General features: G+C 36.0%; 1 protein-coding gene across 3 annotated transcripts; it reads right to left on the bottom strand.

Annotated features, from left to right (window-relative positions):
• On the bottom strand, positions 1–22,844 carry LOC128556176 (transmembrane protein 50B-like). 3 transcript variants are annotated; one of them, XM_053540309.1, is made up of 8 exons: positions 22,640–22,790; positions 18,624–18,736; positions 15,548–15,660; positions 14,293–14,360; positions 12,202–12,294; positions 10,703–10,763; positions 7,082–7,165; positions 1–1,932 (listed from the first exon to the last, which is right to left on the bottom strand). In XM_053540309.1, exons 2-7 carry the CDS (start codon positions 18,720–18,722, stop codon positions 7,120–7,122), a joined length of 480 nt encoding a protein of 159 aa, XP_053396284.1. In that variant the 5' UTR covers positions 18,723–18,736; positions 22,640–22,790; the 3' UTR covers positions 1–1,932; positions 7,082–7,119. The 3 variants fall into 3 exon arrangements, with proteins under 3 accessions (XP_053396284.1, XP_053396283.1, XP_053396282.1); XM_053540308.1 differs by lacking the exon at positions 7,082–7,165 and having other exon boundaries at positions 22,729–22,844; XM_053540307.1 differs by lacking the exon at positions 7,082–7,165 and having other exon boundaries at positions 22,640–22,789.
• Positions 22,845–23,056: the final 212 nt, after the last annotated feature.

The raw sequence follows: 23,056 nt of genomic DNA, 5'->3' as shown, positions 1-23,056 counted from the left end.
TCACATTTCTCCATATTTTTATTTTCTAATAAAAGGAAAACAATATCAACAACATAATAAAGATACATAAAACCTAAAATGTGTTCTAAACAACTGTGTAATTTTACAGGTTAATTCTCGATATCAAATATTCATATGAAATGACAGGCTAACGACAGGCTAACTGCATCACAGACCAGTCACATTACTAGTACTAGTAACTAGTATATTCTTAGTGATGTATTACGAAGATTAAAACCTTGTTTAAACTTACTTCTATTTTAACCCTTACCCTGCTTTCTGTAATGAACTAGTCCATCTTCCAATTTTGACAGTATCATTAACTGTTAAAAGGGGTGCTTACCAAAAAGATACTGGCTGAACAGCGAACAGTGCAGATCATGATCAGACTGCATGGATGTGCAGGCTGATCATGATCTACACTGGTTGCAAAGGCAGAATCAATCATGTTCAGCATGGTAAGGGTTAAAGAATAGATATGCCCGCAGGATTATCTGTTTGTACAGTACCTCTTTTCCTTCCTTTAAACATGTCACTCCTTAATACATCACTGTCAGAATAACCGGGATTTAATCAATTCTCAATAAATCTTAACAGGTCATTCTGCAAGGTAACTCTTTTTGTATAGGTCACATTCAATAAGTTTTACTCATGAACAACGCAATTATTTTAAACAAACCATTCTATCGATTCATACATACAAATAAAGAAAAAATACGGGGAAAAAACAGTAGAAAAATAACAGAGAATCGAATGAATATATCATAATTTTGCACTCAAATATTCATTTATAATATTGTGACACCACTTACACTCTATGCTTGCACTGTGTATTTACATGACTATTATACCTCCTGTTAGCAACCATTTATAAATTACTGAACAAATTTCATACTTTTAGATTTTATTTATATTTTTCTTTAATTTAGAAAGTTCTTCAGTTTTGTAACTATTTGTAAATAAGCAGGAAAAAAAACAGATTAAGTGAGTTCTGTGTATTTATCTACTGCCTTCATGTGCCTTTGCAACACAGTAAAATTTTATACAGTATTTGAGCCGTGCCATGAGAAAACCAACATAGTGTGTTTGCGACCAGCATGGATCCAGACCAGCCTGCGCATCCGCGCAGTCTGGTCAGGATTCATGCTATTCGCTTTCAGAGCCTATAGCAATTACAGAAACTGTTAGCGAACAGCAAGGATCCTGACGAGACTGCGCGGATGCACAGGCTGGTCTGGATCCTTGCTGGTCGCCAACCCACTATGTTGGTTTTCTCATGGCATGGCTCATTTAAGGATTTAGCTGTACCTTACATAACACTCATAAAATATCAACAAACAATACTTATATATAGCACTTTTGATATTATCTTTACATTGCTATGGTTTAAAAAAGTCGTACTTTGCATTATGTGCAACATAAGCTTTCAAAGTTCAACCACTTAAAGACATTGCAAGCTCATAATACAGATATAAGAATATACACATATATTTTTGAAACAAAAGTAAGCTGAAACTGCTAAACATCTATGTCATCTTACATAAATATAAACATAATACTCATTGTCAAGGATACAGTTGAACAGACAAACGGACCTCAATGTGCACCAGCATGTGTTTCATACAGAAACTCTAACAAAACTTCAACATATATCTGAACTACAGTAATCCTAAGTTACCTCATGTAATGAACATATACAAATGAATTTACCATTTCAAACTATTTTACCAAATTACGGTCATATACTTCACTATAGTGCAAATCAGTCACCTAATTCAAGCAACTCAGATCTGGACATTAAAACAATGAGGATATTATTCAGGTACAACTTAACACGGATGATATCATGATACAGCACAACACAGATGATATCTTAATCCAGCCTTCTACTGCCACAAATCCTCTGTCCTTCCAAACTTGAATATCAGTGAACTGCAATGTAACAAATCACCTGATTTTGTTTGTTTGTTTTGGGTTTAACGCCGTTTTTCAACAGTATTTCAGTCATATAACGGCGGGCAGTTAACCTAACCAGTGTTCCTGGATTCTGTACCAGTACAAACCTGTTCTCCACAAGTAACTGCCAACTTCCCCACATGAATTATCAGAGGTGGAGGACTAATGATTTCAGACACAATGTCGTTTATCAAATGGTCATGGAGAACATATGCCCCGCCCGAGGATCGAACTCGCGACCCCGCGATCCGTAGACCAACGCTCTTACCTACTGAGCTAAGCGGGCGGGCTAACAAATCACCTGACGTTAGGCAATATGTTAGAAAAGATTTATAGTTCTCGGCCTTCTTACTCATCAACTGATGACAAAAATATATCAAGTTTCAAAACCACAGTGTTCAAGGAAAGTAGGCCTAACAACAAGGAGCTGCGTTCAATAAACGCTTGATGCCCCCGGTGGCAATGTATCCTTGTCAATACAAAGCAACCTAAGTCCAAAACGAGGTCAAGTTCAAGGTCAAGGTCAAACTGAGGTCAGGTGATGTCTGAAGATGAGGAATGGCCACAGGTTACATCTGCAATAGTATCAAGTCATTCTAGTTAGGGGTATTGATGCTAGAAGAAACGGTCCCATTTGGTTTACCTCGTACGGATGGACAAACGGACGGACGGACAGGACAATCACTATATGCCTCCCGCATCAGTAGATGCAGGGGGCATAAAAATAACTAAGAAATATTTCTTATCTAACTTAAAAAGGGCCATACTTCAGATGAAATGCAAGAGAATTATGGTTCTTTCTTGACCTACTTACTAAACTAATGATATTAAACATCTGTACAAAGTTTCAAAGCTACATGAAAAGAGGACCCAAACAAAAAGTTTAAGCAAGACAATCCAATTTTCTAAGTATACAAAAGGCCATAATTCTATCAAAATGCAAATGAGAGTTATAATTAATAGCCAATGTACTCCAGTAATAAAGATATACTTGTAAGTCTTTTAAGTTCCAAAGCTAATGCTCTTACAGTATTTAAATAGTGGACATGAGCAAAAATTTAATCAAGCAAAAGTTAGAAAAAGGGCCATAATTCCAACAAAATGCAAGCAAGATATATGATGTTAGCCAACTTACTCAGCTAATGATGAGTAATAAGTCTTTAAAATTGCAAAGCTATTTCCAGGCCCTATAGTAAAGAAAAGTGGACCTGAGAGAAAATTAACCAAGAAATTCATATTTCCTAAATACTAATGGGGCCAAAATTCAAATAAACTCCCAGTGAGAGTTATGGTTCTTGGCCAACATACTCAAGTAATGATAATAAACAAGTGTGCAAAGTTTCAAAGCAATAGCTCTAAAAGTTGACCAAAGCAAACATCGTATCCAACGCTTAAGATCTAGTGACCACAATATCTGTTTCTTTTTAATCCCCTGCCACGAGTGGTGGTTGGGAGGGGGGGGGGGGGGTTTATAGGAATGGTCTCCATCTGTCTGTCCTTCTGTAACACTTTGTGTCTGCTCTGTATCTCCTAAACCACTTGAAGGATTTTCATGAAACTTTGGTCAAGTGATCACCTCATCAAGACGATAGGCAGAACTCATGAGGTCAAGGTCACAACTCAAGGTCAAAGGTTTGAGCCTTCCACTTTGTGTCAGCTCTGTATCTACTAAACCCTTATAGGATTTTCATGAAACTTTGGTCAAATGATCACCTCATCAAGACGATGTGCAAACTCGTGAGTCAGCCATGTTGGCTCAAGGTCAAGGTCACAACTCAAGGTCAAAGGTTTGAGCCTTCCATTTTGTGTCCGCTCTGTATCTCCTAAACCCCTTGAAGGATTTTCAAATTCACTGATGTCGCCATACATGGACTATAAAATATACTTAACAACGTCAATGCTTCCACCCAATACCATCAACCTTTTCACTATCCATTAACAAGAGCTGTCAGTGGACAGCGCCCTCGACTATTCTCAGTGCTTGATAGTATAATATAAACAACGAGTAAAACTTTAACATTACAATAAGCATATTCTAAGTCGAAAAGGGGCTATATTTGGGGTGGTACACAAACTTTAACATTTATTCTAGGTCGAAAAGGGGCCATAATTCAGACAAAATGCTTGATAGAGTTGCCTTCTCCTTTTTACAGACTGGGGTCATGATGGTAAACAAGTATGCAAAATATGAAAGCAATATCTCAATGGACTTTGAAAATATCTGGGGTGGTATGCAAACTTTAACATTTTTTCTAAGTTGAAAAGGGGCCATAATTCAGTCAAAATGCTTGATACAATTGCCTCCTCCTTTTTACAGACTGGGGTCATGATGGTAAACAAGTATGCAAAATATCAAAGCAATATCTCAATGGACTTTGAAAATATTTTGGGTGGTACGCAAAACTTTAACATTTGTGTGACGCTAACGCTCACGCTTCGAATAGTCGAGCTAAAAAGAGGCTGGGGATATAGCTGTCTTTTGAACTGCCTTGTTCAAAAATCAAATGAGCTAACAAGAGCACCGCCTTGCGGGTGCTGACGCTCATCTGATTTTTTTATATAATAGAAATATTGTCCTACCCATGATTTTCTAAGTCTAAAAAGGGCCATCATTCTTGCAAAAAGCAGGATGGAGTTATGCTGCTGCTGTACAGGGCCCAGTTTATGATGGTGAACAAGTTTTGCAAGTTTCAAAGCAATAGCTTTGACAGTTTAAAGAGGAAAAAGTTGACCTAACATAAAACTTAACCAAGAAATCTGATATTTTCTAAGTCCAAAAGGGGCCATAATTCTTGCAAAAAGCAGGATGGAGTTATGTTTCTTGCTGTACAGGGTCAACTTATGATGGTGAACAAGTGTTGCAAGTTTTAAAGCAAAAGCTTTGATAGCTTAGGAGAAAAGCTGACCTAAACATAAAACTTAACCAAGAAAACTGATTTTCTAAGTCCAAAAGGGGCAATAATTCTTGCAAAAAGCAGGATGGAGTTATGTTTCTTGATGTACAGAGTCAGCTTATGATGGTGAACAAGTGATGAAAGTTTCAAAGCAATAGCTTTAATAGTTTAGGAGAAAAGTTGACCTAAACATAAAACTTAACCAAGAAATCTGATATATTCTAAGTACGAAAGGGGCCATAGATCTTGCAAAAAGCAGGATGGAGTTATGTTTCTTGCTATACAGGGTCAGCTTATGATGGTGAACAAGTGTTCCAAGTTTCAAAGCAATAGGTTTGATAGTTAAGAAGAAAAGCTGACCTAAACATAAAACTTAACCAGGCAACGCCGACACCGCTCAAGTGATGACAATAACTCATCATTTTTTTTTCAAAAAATCAGATGAGCTAAAAATTGATGCCTTTTATGATGTAAACATTACAAAACATGTCAAGAAAAGATGAATAAGAGCTCATAGAACACGAAATGCTCCCCTTGATGCATTCAAGAACTGCTGTTTTGAGTCAATGGGACCTTGAACTTTGACCTACTGACCTAAAAATCAATAGGGGTCAACTGATATTCATGATCAACCTCCCTATTAAGTTTCGTGATCTTAGGCCCAATCATTCTCAAGTTATCATCCAGAAACGATTAAACTGTTCCGAGTCACTGTGACCTTGACCTTTGACTAACTGATCTCAAAATAATTATAGGGGTCATCTGCTGGTCATGGTTAACCTCTCTAATCAACTTTCTTGATCAAAGGCCCAAGCATTCTTGAGTTATCATCTGGAAACCATAGACCTGTTCTGGGTCTATGTGACCTTGACCTTTGACCTACTGACCTTAAAATCAATAGGGGTCATCTGCTGGTCATGACAAACCTCCCTATTAAGTTCCGTGATCCTAAAATCAAGCGTTTTCAGGTTATCGTCCAGAAACTGTTTAACTGTTCTGGTCACTGTGGTTACTGAATGCAAAATCAATAGCGGTTATCTGCTGATCATGATCAACCTCCCTAAATAAGTTTTGTGATCCTAGGCCCAAGCGTTCTCATGTTATTGTCCGGAAACAGTTTAACAGTTCCGGGTTACTGTGACCTTGACTTTTGACCTACTGATCTCAAAATCAATAGGGTTCATCTGCTGGTTATGACAAACCTCCCTATCAACTTCAGTGATTCTAGGCCCAAGTTCTTGAGTTACCATCTGGAAACCGTTTACCGGTTCCAGGCCACTGTGACCTTGACCTTAACCTACTGATCTCAAAATCAATAGGGGTCATCTTCGTGTTATGACCAACCTCCCTAGCAACTTTCATGATCATAGGCCCAAGCGTTCTAGAGTTATCATGCGGAAAACGACTGGTCTACATACTGACCGACCTACCTAGCAACAGACCGACCGACCTCTGTAAAACAATATGCCCCTCTTCTTCGAAGGGGGGCACAATAAAGAAATAGAGACTTCAGAGACTATTGCATATTTACTTTCTATGTTTCTACATAAATATTGTTTGTAACACCCAAAAACCAACTTTATGATATGAAAAAAAAACCAAAACCACAGTCAGGGTGTCAAATTCATATGACTTTTTGGTAATATACAAATGGGGAAAATCACTCGATTCAGGCTAACATTTAGGTTATAATTTAATTTCCTTACTGTTTGGCTGGTTTTGATAAGACTCAAAGCAATAAAGACAGAAAAGCCAGTGCATTCCTCCACATAAAATATCAGCCTGACAATCACAATACTTTTCTTACACACTTTGCCTAAAGGCTCTTACCTACATATTTTGTCTGTGAAAAATGTTCATACAATATACTGAGAAAGTCAGATAAATGAGGCTAAAAGCACTTTTTTCCTGTTATTTTTTTTACACTTTTTACCAACAAGTAATAAGGAAGTTATAATGTTACTTAAACTTAGCTCATGTGTACATTAATATGTGTACATTAATGGAAGTCACATGGTTTGGCTGCCCTGACAACACATACAGATGTAAAACAGCCACTTCTTTACAGCATCAACCTGTGTGATCTTACCTGGTCAGGAATGTTTTATCTTAAAAATATCTACTGAAGTACATGTACAAGCATCTCAAGAATTTTCATTTTCTCACAGGTGCCTGCTGTTTAGAGGTGACTGTACACAAGAGAGAATATATATATAGAATATAGTACTAACTATGTAGAACAAGAGGCTAGCTGTTAGTAGAAGGATTGCTATTCCCAGAGGTCCTCAGCCCGGCCAAATTTAAACACCATCGCACTGCAAAACACACACAGAAACCACTGCAAGTTTATGTTCCTACTTTTCCTGTTCTTAATTCTTATGAATTTGAAAGTACCGTAATGGATAAAGAGTTTAATATAACTGGAATCAGTTAACTCTTCATGTAACGAAAAAATCAGTAATACTTGCAAAAATATTCTATATTATTTCCTTAACATTTAATGTATCACTATTTTTGTCTGCTTCATGTACTCTGATTTTGAAAATACCTTTCAACTTTCTTCATATAGCACAAGACATGAAAAAGTAAATTTTAGTCCAACTTAAGATACCAAATAATACATGTTAACAAACAGAAGACCTTTGTAACATGTAAGAATCTTTACATATAAAACTTGCAGTGATTCCATTTTGGTATATGAGAAAGTATATAAATACAATGAAAGAAGTTTATTTAATTCAGTAGAATATTAGAGACTATTTACAGTGACATGTCTCCATATGTTTACACAATATCATTTTTAGAAGAGAAAATAACATCTAAAACTCTCTGAAATTAACTTTGTTTTACTATTGGACTATAACTGATGAAAATATTTCCTAAATTTTGAAGAAGGAAAAATTAAAACTGGAGGCATGCCCCTTTAAGGCTATTTATTTTTCAGCATTGATCTATACTGTTCTCTACTAGCAGTCAGCATTTAGCAGCCTAACATACTTTTGTTTAAATTCAATATGTAAACTCTAATACTTAAGAAAACTTCTTCCTGGAGAAACACCAGTACTGTTTTATGAGGTGGTTTGATATCAAACCATTAGCATTATTGGGATGGAAAAACATGAGCAGCACAGCTTCTTAGTTAACTGTGTGTATATAGTTGCACAATTTACTGCAAATGCAATTACAGCCGAACTATAATAAAACATCTTATCTTAAACCTCTTACTGTAAGTCTTAATAATGAACAAAAATGTTATCACAATACATGTGTAGGTTTTTTATGAAATTTTATCTGAAAAAAAAAAGTGCCAGGATATAGAGAAAAGGAAAATAAATGTACCAGTTGGCATATACATATGAAACTTTGTAATGAACTGTACAAGTTAGAAAATATTCCTTACAACAGTCAATAAATTCTACAAATGGCAATGTCCTCAGTCAAATTAAGAAATTCAGTTTTTTCAAATGTAGCAATTGACAATATGACTAACAATTTGATTCCAGGGAAATTTGAATGTGTAAGCCAGATGAAAAATGTCTTTAAAATGTGTAAAACAAATATGCTAAATAAATAAGACTCATGAAACAAGAGGACCATGATGGTCCTGAATCGCTCACCTATCCCCACAAGACCCAGTGTTGAACTGAGTATGACGTCGTTATTTCTATTATTTGACATAGTGACCTAGTTTTTGAGCACATGTGACCTAGATATCATCAAGATAAAAAATTCTGACCAATTTTCATGAAGATCCATTGAAAAATATGGCCTCTAGAGAGGTCACAAGCTTTTTCTATTATTTGACCTAATGACCTAGTTTTTGAAGGCACGTGACCCACTTTTAAACTTGACCTAGATATCATCAAGGTGAACATTCTCACTAATTTTCAAGAAGATCTCATGAAAAATATGGCCTCTAGAGAGGTCACAAGGTTTTTCTATTTTTCGACCTACTGACCTAGTTTTTGACCGCACATGACCCAGTTACGAACCTGACCTAGATATTATCAAGCTGAATATTCTCACCAGTTTTCATGAAGATCCATTGAGAAATATGGCCTCTAGAGAGGTCACAAGGTTTTTCTATTTTTAGACCTACTGACCTAGTTTTTGACCCCACATGACCCAGTTTCGAACCTGACCTAGATATCATCAAGGTGAACATTCTGACCAATATTCATGAAGATCTCATGAAAAATATGGCCTCTAGAGAGGTCACAAGGTTTTTCTATTTTTAGATCTACTGACCTAGTTTTTAACCCCACGTGACCCAGTTTCGAACTTGATCTAGATATCATCAAGGTAAACATTCTGACCAATTTTCCTGAAGATCCATTGAAAAATATGGCCTCTAGAGAGGTCACAAGGTTTTTCTATTTTTAGACCTACTGACCTAGTTTTTGACCGCATGTGACCCAGTTTCGAACTTGACCTAGATATCATCAAGGTGAACTTCTGACCAATTTTCATGAAGATCCATTGAAAAATATGGCCTCTAGAGAGGTCACAAGGTTTTTCTATTTTTAGACCTACTGACCTAGTTTTGATTTCCCAAAATGATCAGTATTGAACTTGACCTAGATATCATTAAGGTGAACATTCTGACCAACATTCATGAAGATCTCATGAAAAATATGGCCTCTAGAGAGGTCACAAGGTTTTTCTATTTTTAGATCTACTGACCTAGTTTTTACCCCCACGTGACCCAGTTTCGAACCTGACCTAGATATCATCAAGGTGAACATTCTAAACAATATTCATGAAGATCTCATGAAAAATATGGCCTCTAGAGAGGTCACAAGGTTTTTCTATTTTTAGACCTACTGACCTAGTTTTTGACCCCAGGTGACCCAGTTTCGAACTTGACCTAGATATCATCAAGGTGAACATTCTGACCAATTTTCATGAAGATCTTGTGAAATATATGGCCTCTAGAGAGGTCACAAGGTTTTTCTATTTTTAGACCTACTGACCTAGTTTTTGATGGCACGTGACCAGTTTCGAACTTGACCTAGATATCATCAAGGTGAACATTCTGACCAACTTTCATAAAGATCCCATGAAAAATGTGACCTCTAGAGTGGTCACAAGCAAAAGTTTACGGACGCACGGACGCACGGACGCACGGACGGACGACGGACGACGGACGCCGCGCGATCACAAAAGCTCACCTTGTCACTTTGTGACAGGTGAGCTAAAAAGGTGACATCTGGTTTAAAAGTAATATTATATTGACAAAAAACAAAACTAAGCTATACTTTATATCTTAATTTTTTGCTTCACATTTCATATTACATGTAGGTAGAGAAATGAAATTAGCAACTCAAACAAAAATTGCTGAGGGAACATTTCAACTTGCGTAGCTCAAAATTGACAAATAAATAAAATCACACAAAGAACAAAACTGTTCATACTATAGTGTGCTAATAACGTTATGGTAAGACACTATGTGGGCTGCAAATGCTTGCTGACAATCTATCAAGTACATTATGCGTGTGCCTGTTGGGGTAGGGGTCAAAAGGATACGTTTTTTATGGAGGGTTCTTTCTAGTGAGCATGCAGAAAATCCTGATCATGTTCCACAAGATGCGCATAACAATATATATGGCATGCAAACAGTTCAGGCTATTGAAATAATGTTTCTACTTGCTGTAACCTACATAAAACACTCGACAGTTATCATTAACACACTGGCAATGTGTGTAGTAGAACTTTCTAGGAAATGTAACAATAATTTTGAGGTATAAGAAGGAAGCTAAGCAAGCATGTCATAGGAATACACAAGCTACAAGCAGTGGGAAATGACACCATGTCTAAGAAGAAATACAAAAGGCAACTATGACAAAATTTACCTGAAAAATATCAGTGCATTTTGAAGAAATGTTGCAATGCCTGGCCATTCTGGTTTGTCCCCTGTAAATGTATAAGTAAACATTTCATGTTTAAACTCGAGAGGATACATTTTCAGCTTAACTATATCTGTCACAAAGTACTTTTAAAAGTGATGCTGTTAACCAGTTGACAAGTGGGTTAAAAGTTCAAATAAATGTCTTCGACCTGCTTTTCTTTTTTTATTTAATGTAGTTTATTTATCACTGCTGGCTGTTTCACCACCTATCTAAATACCTTTGCACAATAATATGATCTTATTTTAAGTTCTGACTACAGTGTTAGTGGCCCAGGTTTGATTCCCAGTGAAGACTCATTCCCTGACTTGTGTTCAGTGATGGGTGTTTTACTTATACTGGTACTGTTTCTAGCAGTATCCTCACCTATACCGGAATCTGGGAAGGTAAATATGACTCCTGACTTGGTCTCGGGCTCTTGGCTGGAAAGAAGTTGTTTCATCCATTTCAGATGGAGACTTTCACTGAACTTTTACCTTAACTTCTGCTCGATAATGGCTTAACTTTTTTGTTTATAAAACTGTATTTGTTTATGAGAAGAGAATAATTTCTTTTAGTCTTATTTAAGATACTTTTTGGCCTTTTTTATTTATTTTAATGATTTAAGTAACCTAGTATTCAGTATAAGATTCTATCACTGGTTGTAGGTGTAGATGGGAATATCCAGCTCAAGAGTAACTGCTTATGCCGTAACGAGGCTCTGCCGAGTTACTGTGTAATCAATTACCTGAGAGCCTGATATTCCCATCAGCACCTACAGCCAGTGATAGAATCTTTTCCTTGTATGCGATATTCAGGAAATAATAGTAAATCAAATGAATAACTTTCTTTACAGCACTTTTTTCTTACAGCAGCAAATTTAAACAAAGTGTGGGAAATCAACATCCGTAAACAAGAAAGACATCATTACATTTCAAAGACAAATAACGATGTTTAGCTCTGGTTTTGTTTTATCATTTGCAGCATAGTGTAATATATTTTTCATACAGAAATCATTTTTCAAATTGAGAAATCAACTATAAGTGAGTGAGCTGGGTTTTACAGCGAATCGACACAAAATGGTCATATATCGCCGAGAAATCAACTATAAGGAACAAAGAGCAACTACAATGTATCAAGGTATTTGATTTTAAATTTATCTCTTTCTTTTAAATATATAAGTTATTGCATAAATCTATACAGATGTAGTTTTTTATATGTCATTTACAACATGAGAGTCATCTAATTCCTCAGGCCGTAAGACAGGGTTTTCCAGCACCGATTAAACTCCAGTCTGGTAAGCAAGAATGACAGGTCTGTAATAGTACCAAATACAACCATTGTTACACAGCATTTATGACTGTGATAACCAACTCCCACATATGTGTACTTTGCCATGTTTTTTACATTGAAAATGTGTGAATACCAAAAAAAAAGTTTTTAAAAATTGAACTAAATAGTCTCACCAGGAACAACATAGACACCAAACAAGATCCAAGAGGCTGCAATGAGAGCTCCAAATCCAAGCAGGAATCCCAAAAATAACCAAACACGTGCAGCTGTAAATAAATTAAGCATGTACACTTGAAACAATTACTTAATTAATTTCAATATGTGTCACCGACTTTTGAAAAAGTAACTTGTTTTAATTTATGACCTTTTTTGTAAGGGTATGGGGGTATAACCCCCTGTTGCTGCATATGTAAGGGCATACAATAAAATTAAAGACAGATATCAAAATTCTATAAAAATGGTTTCCTCAACAAGAGCTGTCACTTGACAGCGCGCTTGACGATTCTCAGTGCTTGATAGTATAATATAAGCTATGAGTAAAACTTTAACATTACAATAAGCATATTCTAAGTCGAAAAAGGGGCCATAATTCAGTCAAAATGCTTGATAGAGTTGCCTCCTCCTTTTTACAAACTGGGGTCATGATGGTAAACAAGTATGCAAAATATGAAAGCAATATCTCAATGGACTTTGAAAATATTTGGGGTATGCAAACTTTAACATATGACACTAACGCTCACGCCGACGCCAGGGCGAGTAGGATAGCTCCCCTATTCTTCGAATAGTCGAGCTAAAAATGGATAACTAAATAAAATGCAGTAAAACTTTTTGGTACAGGGGGTTACCCCTAGCTGTAAGCCATGCTCAAAAAGACTTAAGTGTTGACTGGTAAGACATTTAATTCCCTTTAGTGACCTTTTCATAGTCCTATGCTCTATAGCTATTCAGTTAATCAGTTTCTGTTTTTTTAAAAGACATTAATGATTTCGAAAAATGTACAGGTCTACATACACATTCTATATATAATGCAAATGCGAATTATCATTCTTAAAGCCTTATAAGCTACCTTGAGCTATTAAAAGACAGACAGATACTGAGTACAGGACAATGTGTGCAACTGTTACTTAATCTCCAAACAATTTGAAAGTACTGCCACAAAGGATGTGCTGCAACTTTTAACCCTTATTAAAATTACAAGCATAACTTAACTGAGGCACATCTGCATGTGACAACTACCTAAGTGGTTTTGTTTTGAGAATCAATATAAAGCATTCTAAAAAACTTCTTTGCAGAGCCAGGATCAGGCCTCCATCACAGTGACTACCTATTTTTGTTTTACTGTGTGACTTGCTTCTTGTGCTATATGTTATAAATACAGAATTATAGCTGCTTTTGAGAAAAGCGCATGTCTCCCACAACTGCCTAATCATCTAAATAGTAAGTCAGTCTTTTTATACTGTTTACTCATTACAAATATACCTTTAAAGAGTAAAAAGGCCGATTTTCGGTAATTCAAGGGCCAAAATTCCGAAGTGCCTAGGCCAATTTGGCTAGTTATCGAATTTGGCCGAGGACTTATGGTCAAACACATTTTGTTCAAGTTTGGTGAAGATCGGATGAGAAATGTTCTACTTAGAGTGCGGACAAGATGAATGGTTTTTGGTGCATGTTTGAGAATGAATACTTCAGCATTTTTATGAGTCTAGATGATTCATTAATTATTGTCAAGGGCCATAATTCCGAAGACCCTGGACCGATTTGGCTAGTTATCGAACTTGGCCGAGGACTTATTGGCAAACAATTTTGTTCAAGTTTGGTGAAGATCAGATAAGAAATGTTCGACTTAGAGTGCGGACAAGATGAATAGTTTTTGGTGCATGTTTGAGAATGAATACTTCAGCATTTTTATGAGTCTAGGTGATTCATTAATTATTGTCAAGGGCCATAATTCCGAAGAGCCTGGGCCGATTTGGCTAGTTATCGAACTCGGCCGAGGGCTTATGGTCAAACACATTTTGTTCAAGTTTGGTAAAGATCGGATGAGAAATGTTCGACTTAGAGTGCGGACAAGCTTTGTGACAGACAGACACACAGACAGGAGTAAATCAATATCTCTCTCACACCACTGTGTGGTGGGAGACATAATAAGGCAGTTGTAAACATTTGATCATACCTGTAGTCTATCAAAAGATTAATCAAAGATATCAACATGCATATATACCTAACCAGATAAATGTCTAAGTATTATACAAGTATGTAATTACCATTTTGACCCAGGCACCCTGTACTGTAAGAATCACCTCGTATCTGTCCGCTGGACACTGAATTTATTCTGAAATCAACAACAAATAGCCACACCATATATACGGTATTGATCCAAATATCTAAAGCAACATTTATAATAAATCATACAAGTTCTCACTTATTTATTAAAACTTGGGATGGCAACGAATAGCATTTTTGGTATTTGAATATTCGGTCAACAAATCAACTCAAAATCTGATGGTTTATCATACCCTAATTTGCGACCTGCATTAATTCTACTTTCGTTTACATCAAAAGTAATTCAGATATTGACGAATTAAGACAGACTAATCATTCTCATCGCTTGTTCATCTTTTGGAAAGATAAAATATTCGTAACATGCCTTCATTTACATATAATTTATAAAGGTTTTATTTATTTCTTACAGGGATGTAGCGCACATGTAAGTAAGGTTCTCTCCACACATATTACAAGGAGCCGACTTCTCATCGGACGATTGCTTGAAATATTTCAAAACAGCAGGAGGCAAATCTTCTAAAGGCAAGCAATTAGCAGTATTAACGACAGGGTAAACTGTCATCATTATAGCACGCTAGTATACAAAATGACACATCTGACAAAGATAGAAGCCATTTTCCCACGTATTTATAATGGAAGCTGGTTTTGCCAAATTAGATAAATGAACAGTTTTTGGTTCTTTCATTTGGCTTTTATTTATTTTTCATGATCTTAATTTTCCCAAATATTCGAATAGTGAAACAGTATTGGAATATTCGTGCAATGAACGAATATTCGAATATTCATTGCCATCCCTATTACCAAAATAATTTCATATCAAAACAAAAGAAAGTTATTGTTAACACACAATTCTTTAAAACAAGACAATCAAAGCACTAAAATCCAATTCCTACTTGAGCGTTTAAGATAAAACTTACAAAACTAATGCTACTGTCCTCATACAAGACAGTAGCGGACAATGCTTAGATCGGGGTACATTACTGCTGCATAAGTATCAAATCAAGACAAATATAAAAAGAATACTACAAACTTTATACTCCATATATGACAAGCATGGTGGAAATTGCTATGTTCATGGTACGTAACTGTTGCACTAGTATCAAATCAGGGAAAAAACTTACGAAAGAATGCTACCACATTTATGGCTCAACACGTATGTTAAGCATGGTGGAAATTGAACTGCTTTGATCATGGAAAATAACTGTTGCACTAGTATCAAATCAGAAAAAGACTTACAAAAAGAAAGCTACCGTTCCTATAGCTCCACATGTATGGCAGGCATGATGAAAATCACTCTGATCTGGGTACATCACTGCAGCATCTATCACAATCCACCATCCACTGAAGAACTGAAATACATTATACACTTCTTTTTCTGGAAATTGACTACAAATCCTTTGACTATTTAAACCATGCATTTGGCACAGTTTTCATAATTTTACATCTACCTCATTACTAATTAAACCATCGTAAAGGAGCATATAACAACAAATTATTTTGTAATATTTAAAAAATAAGGTTATTTTACCTTATTGTCAAAGTTTGTCCACAGTAAAAATTAGTGCTTTGAGACAATTGAAATTATGAAAAAAAATCATTTTGAGGTCAAAAACAGTTTAGGTAGAGGCAATTCAAGGTGGTTAGGTATGAACACAGCAAACAATAATCAACCTTTACCCTGCTAAATTTCTGAAATGGACTGGTCCATCATTCAATTTGGGCAGTACCACTTCTTATTCAAAGGGGTGTTCACTGATAATTTACTGACTGAATAGCAAACAGTGCAAACCATGATCAGGCTGATCTTGGTCTGCACTGGTTGCAAAGGCAGAACCACTTGCCGCCAGCAGGCTAAATTTTAAGGACAGTCTCCACTTTAATTTTAAAGAGCATAGATGAAAGATTGAACATCTGTTGACAAAATAAAAGTATATAAAACACATGATTTATGCCCTCTATGTGGGCCTGTTGGAGGTTACTGGATACTCAAGTAATTTTCAATCTCTGGTTTGCTGTAACCTTGACAATTGACCTCCTGACCCTAAAGTCCTCTTCTGAACATAGAGAATCATGCTGTGAGGTTTGATGGTCATAGGCCAAAGCATTCTCCAGCTATAAATAAGGAACCAGTTTTATTATAATATGGTCAAGGTCTTTGTGTGTTCGGGTTTAACGTCTTTTTCAACAATTTTTCAGTCATATAAACGACGTTGTCTACTTGTCGCAGTGAGCACAATGCCCAACTTTATAGTGCTGCCTAACTGGAATATCACACCATAGACAGGTGGCATGAAACCCCATCCAGTCACATTATACTGACACCGGGCTAACCAGTCCTAGCACTATCCTCTTAATGCTGAGCGCCAAGCGAGGAAGCTACTTAAAGTACAATTTTTTAAGTCTTTGGTATGACGCGGCTGGGGATCGAACCCACGACCTCCCGCGCTCGAAGCAGACGTTCTACCACTAGGCTACCGAGGCAGTCCTTGGCCACTGACACTGTGACCTCTTGTGAAAAATATTTATGGTTATCCATTTACAACACAATCAGCCCATCAGGCTTGACACTCTGTTTCGAATTAATTACAACAAACTGTTGTTTTTTTTCAATCAAAAATTGACTATGACCTTGACCTCTGACTTCCTGGCACTAAAAATTTTGTGGGTCATCTACTGACAATAAGCACTAATGCTACAAAGTTTGATAGCATAGGTCAGAATGTTTCCCAGCTGTAGGTCAGAATGTTCCCCAGCTGCAGGTCAGAATGTTTCCCAGCTGTAGGTCAGAATGTTCCCCAGTTGTAGATCAGAAACTATTTCAGCTTACGGTCATTGCTAATTAAAACAAGAGCACTGCCTTGCGGGTGCTGACGCTCATCTGATTTTTTTGTATAATAGAAAAGTTGTCATACCCATGATTTTCTAAGTCCAAAAAGGGCCATAATTCTTGCAAAAAGCAGGATGGAGTTATGTTTCTTGATGTACAGAGTCAGCTTATGATGGTGAACAACAGTTGCAAGTTACAAAGCAGTAGCTTTGATAGTTTAGGAGAAAAGTTGACCTAAACATAAAACTTAACCAAGAAATCTGATATTTTCTTAGTCCAAAAGGGGCCATAATTCTTGCAAAAAGCAGGACAGAGTTATGTTTCTTGATGTACAGCGTCCGCTTATGATGGTGAAAAACTGTTGCAAGTTTTAAAGCAATAGCTTTGATAGTTTATGAGAAAAGCTGACTTAAACATAATACTCAACCAAGAAAACTGATTTTCTAAGTCCAAAAGGGGCAATAATTATTGCAAAAAGCAGGATGGAGTTATGTTTCTTGCTGTACAGGGTCAGCTTATGATGGTGAACAAGTGTTGCAAGTTTCAAAGCAATAGCTTTGATAGTTTAAGAGAAAAAGTTGACCTAAACATAAAACTTAACCAAGAAATCTGATATTTTCTAAGTACCAAAGGGGTCATAAATCTTGCAAAAAGACAGTTGGAGTTATGTTTCTTGATGTACAGGGTCAGCTCAAGATGGTGAACAAGTGTTGCAAGTTTAAAAGCAATAGCTTTGATAGTTTAAGAGAAAAGTTGACCTAAACATAAAACTTAACCAAGAAAACTGATTTTCTAAGTCCAAAAGGGGCAATAATTCTTGCAAAAAGCAGGATGGAGTTATGTTTCTTGATGTACAGAGTCAGCTTATGATGGTGAACAACAGTTGCAAGTTACAAAGCAATAGCTTTGATAGATTAGGAGAAAAGTTGACCTAAACATAAAACTTAACCAATAAATCTGATATTTTCTTAGTCCAAAAGGGGCCATAATTCTTACAAAAAGCAGGATGGAGTTATGTTTCTTGATGTACAGCGTCTGCTTATGATGGTGAAAAACTGTTGCAAGTTTTAAAGCAATAGCTTTGATAGTTTAAGAGAAAAGCTGACCTAAACATAAAACTTAACCAGGCAACGCCGACGCCGACCAAGTGATAACAATAACTCATCATCTTTTTTTTCAAAAAATCAGATGAGCTAAAAAAAGAGGCATAATTTTGTTAAAAAGCAAAATAGAGTTATGGAACCTGTACAGTGTAAGTCAGATTATCACTATGAATATGATCTGTGTGAAGTTTCAATCCATTCCCACAAGTTGTTTCTGAGATACATTTTGTACCAGAAAAAAAACTTAACCAAATCGGGAGGCCAACGCAGCTGCAGACACACAAGTGAGTCCAATAGCTCTACCTGTTCTTTGTAGAGTCCAACTAACAACATATCCCTTCTTCTTCAAAGGCAGGCAAAAGAGAAAATTTTCCTCACTTACCAGCAATCCAGAAATGATAGATGCAACCATATTCCTACGTTCTCCAAGCTCAATACATTCACAATTTGGCAGGTGGCAGTTATCCAAAAATCCCGACATTTTTATTCTTTATTCTGTGAAAAGAAAAACATATTTATAATTCCAAAAATTTCGCTAATTTAATGCAAACAAAATATGATAGGAAATATAAAACAGTAGAGAAACAGCAAATAACAATATTTTTTCACCATAGATGTGAATTATATTTTTGCTAGTAAGCTTTACACAGTTTCACAGTCAAACATTTAGACAGCTTACCAAATTACTTAGTTTTTAAATATAAATAAAAAAAGAAAGAAATTGTTTGATGCAAACAAAATCTTGTTATGAAAACTGTAAACTGTCTACTGAAATACCTAAATTTATATGAATTATATAATGATAAATCTGAATTTCAGGTCTGGTCAGGAAGAACACTGCTATGAAAGAATATTCAAGATTTAATGGTTGAAGAAACCTCCAGCTTTGTCGCAGCAAATGCCCCTCCAGGCATTATTTCAGGCAGAAACTTGCATCTTAGTAGAACCGAAGTCCTTAAGTCTCCAATCTAGCAGGAAGAATGTCCCACTGAATGGAATGAGCAGGGGCTTGAACCCGGAGATGAGGGGCAAGGAATTTGAAGCGTATTCAATGGAAAACCCAGATCATGTGTAGGTGACTTTGTTTTTTTCCCCACTCTGTCAATAAAGATATTCATATCTTATCATATCCCATGTCCTAGTGTCTAGGGGCATGGATCTGTACTTCTACAATTTGATTCTAGCAGTAGAGATCCATACCTCTAGACAATAGACAAGCCAATAAGACTAAACTTTACTTGATATATTATTTGCAAATTGCAACAAAATGAAAGATGCCGACACCACAAGAGAGCCTTAAAATGAAGAAATTTTAGTTTGACATATAGAGGACAGGAGAGTAAATGTGTGTTATGTGAGATTCTTGTACTCACGTGCTGTTACAACACCTTTTTAAATATGCGCGTTACACAGCGAAGAATAAACATATTACGGCCCAAAAATGGATAATTCAAAAGGAAATGACATCAATGTCATTAAACAACACTGACTTTCCGACGCATTTCATTGAAATTTAATGACGTTGATACAGAATATATTCATTTCTTAGTTTTTACGCGTTTTATTCTAGAATAGCATTAGTACATGTTCATTTACGCGTTATAACATCTGCACAATCCCTCGGGATACATTGGTACACTATCATGTGTCGGTGCGATGTTAAATCCAACAAAAAAAAATAAATAAAAAAATTGGTACACAACATGAAAATCCTGCATAATCCTGCAGGGCCGTAGGAACGGGGGGGGGGGGGGGGGTTTCCCCCTCCAATAATTTGACCGATAATGGTAATTATCATAGCAATTTTTTGACAGTGAATCATTTTTAGCTGATTTTCATAATGTGTGCCCCTCCCAATCTGAAAATGCTTCCTACGGTCCTGTCCTGACAATGCGTGATCAGTATATTTACATTAATTGCTATGTCAAAATGATGCACTATAAACTTACATATTTATGATTTTCCTATCCAAAATGCAGAGCGAAATTTCAATATATGGTAATGTAAATCAATCTATTTGTTTTAAAAGTTAATAAAATGAATGATAATGATAGAAAATCTACTCTAAAATATAAAAGGAAGTGTCTAGGGGTACAGATCCGTACCTCTAGACAATCCTGTTAGGGGTTTTCTAAGGGTACTGACCTCCTTTTTCTAGAGATTTAGGGTTATTTACATCTTAAATTTTGTTGTAAATGAAATAGGACTTAACCAGTGTTCACTTGGATTTAAATGAAGTACAGATCCCAGCGTTCACCCAATGGTTTTAAATACCTTCTCTTCCAAAACCTAAATAACCAAAGAACTCCAAATTAATACACTGTTCCGTGTTGATTAGTTTATTGTAAAACAAACTGTTGATAATAGATTAATTAGTGAATCTAACCGCTGAATAAATTATTATAGAAATTCAGCAGAAAAAAAATATAGCCATAATAATAATCATGCATTTTGTTTGTTTTATTTTGTTATTTAATAAGATATAATAATAATCGGCACGGAACTGACTGTTTTATAATCATTAAGTAAAAGAAACAGTATTAAATAACTGTTTGTGCGTATGTTGCAAATTATTAGAACATATTATCTGTCGTCATATAATGAACCACCTAGAACAAAATAAGATCTTGACAGAGCTACAACATGGTTTTCGCAGTGGTCATTCATGTGAAAGTCAATTGATAATAACGATGCATGATATTATGAAAAATTTTGACTCTAAAATACAAACTGACATGGCAATTTTGGACTTTAGTAAAGCTTTTGATACAGTGCCCCATCGTAAACTACTTTATAAGCTCAAGAACTATGGTATAAATGGAAAAATTAACAACTGGATAAAATCTTTTCTTATGAACAAACTACAACAAGTAGTAGTTGAAGGTGAATTCTCAACTCCATGTTCCGTAGACTCGGGTGTGCCACAAGGCACTGTGTTGGGGCCCCTGCTCTTCTTGTGCCACATAAATGATCTGCCAAGTTGTGTTAAATCCACCGTTAGACTATTCGCAGATGATTGTTTACTGTATTGCAAAATTGAAAGTATTCAAGACCAAATTATACAAATACAAGAAGACCTGAAAGCCTTAGAGATCTGGGCTAAGAAATGGAGAATGCGATTTAATGCCTCAAAATGTTACATCATGTCCATCCATCGAAGCAAGAAACCATTTACCTTTAATTATTCATTGGACAACCATATTTTGGAACATGTAAAAGAAAACTCTTATCTTGGAATAACAATTAGTGATAACTTGAAATGGGCTACACACATCAATAAAATATGCAACAGAGCAAACTCAACTCTTGGATTTATACGAAGGAATTTGAAGAACTGTAACAAACAATTCAAAGAAACAGCTTATATTTCACTTGTAAGATCAGTACTGGACTATTCATCTACAGTATGGGATCCATATCTCTCAAAAGATATAACGCGCATAGAAAACATTCAACGTCGTGCAGCGCGTTTTTTCAAAATGACTATCACCGTACAAGTAGTGTTTCGCAAATGATGAACCAACTTGGCTGGAAACCATTAAAAGAACGAAGATGGGAACAAAGACTCACTCTCCTCTTCAAGATCGTTAACGACCTGGTAGCTATCCCCGCCGATCACTACATCGAGTTCAACCAACGCACATCACGAAATAAACATCAGAAACAGATTAAAATTAAAGGGGTGCCAGATACAGACATATTTAAATATTCTTTTTTTCCGCGTACATTTATTGATTGGAATAACTTGCAAGAAAGTGCAGTGAACTGTGACACCATTAATAGTTTTAAAGGGACAATTTCTTATGACTAAATGACCTAAGCGCACACACGTTCCTGGATAATTTTTGCTCAGAGACTGAGTCCCTTTCCAGTATTCAACAGATACAGAGTTCCTTGTATCTCGTAATGGCTACCAAATGTGTGGAAAACATAAATACCTTAAGAGTAAATAATCATTAAAAATAGTTGTTTTTTTTCACAACATACATAACATTCCTTTTTTTTTTAAATTATTAATCTTTGTATCTTTTTTTCTGCCACTTTGAATCCTTGTGATTTATTTGGTGTTCCTTGGTTATTTACGTTTCCAAGGAAAATGTAACAAATCGGATGAAGATCTAGATGTTATCTGTAAACAACTTAGATTCAAGTTTAAGGAGATTATGGATGAAGTCTTCCTTGTTTTTTTATTATTTTCAATAAAATTTGAAATATAAATTACCCTTAATTTCTAGAAAAACGGAGGTCCGTACCCCTAGAAAACCCCTAACAGTCTTGTCTAGAGGTACGTACCCCTAGACACTTTATCATAAATTTCATGATTTTTATTTTCTAAGGCAACAACATGAATAAATTATGCGAGACAAAATCATTTGAAACTCCATGAACAAAATTTACCGTAAGCTTCAACATATATTTGTAAACACATCAAATGCACATTAATATCGTGATAGTATTAACAAAACAACCAGTTGATTTTGACTCACTCTGCGACCGAACTGTCAAACTTAACTTCCTGTTTGGTAATGTGTCTATTCTCTGTGTCATGCCGTACCGTATTGTAGCGGTTCTCGTATCGGGTGGCCTCGGTAGCTCAATTGGTAGAGCGTTGGCACGTTAAGCCGAAGGTCCGAGGGTCGAATCCCGGTCGAGGCTACACATTTTTCCTGAGACTGTTACATTTGGGGGCTCGTCCGGGATGCTCACCCTTGGATCCCATGCGGGGCGAAGCAGTTTGGCTGGGGTGTGCATCTGAATTCGGTTAACAGTCTGCGGTAGACATTTGCCAGGAGCGCCAATGTCTCGCTATAACTT

Source organism: Mercenaria mercenaria, chromosome 4, assembly GCF_021730395.1.
Source record: "Mercenaria mercenaria strain notata chromosome 4, MADL_Memer_1, whole genome shotgun sequence".
NCBI lineage: Eukaryota > Metazoa > Mollusca > Bivalvia > Venerida > Veneridae > Mercenaria > Mercenaria mercenaria.
Note: the sequence above shows the minus strand (reverse complement) of the source record. Positions and strands in the feature narration are given on the sequence as shown.

Coding starts and splice junctions, on each gene's coding strand:
- LOC128556176 (XM_053540308.1), bottom strand. CDS start 18,722: ATGTCGGGATTTTTGGATAACTGCCACCTGCCAAATTGTGAATGTATT. Junction 15,661..18,623: donor CTATCATTTCTGGATTGCTG/GTAAGTGAGGAA, acceptor AATGTATTTCAG/TTCTTCAGTGGATGGTGGAT. Junction 1,933..10,702: donor AATGCACTGATATTTTTCAG/GTAAATTTTGTC, acceptor GTTACATTGCAG/TTCACTGATATTCAAGTTTG.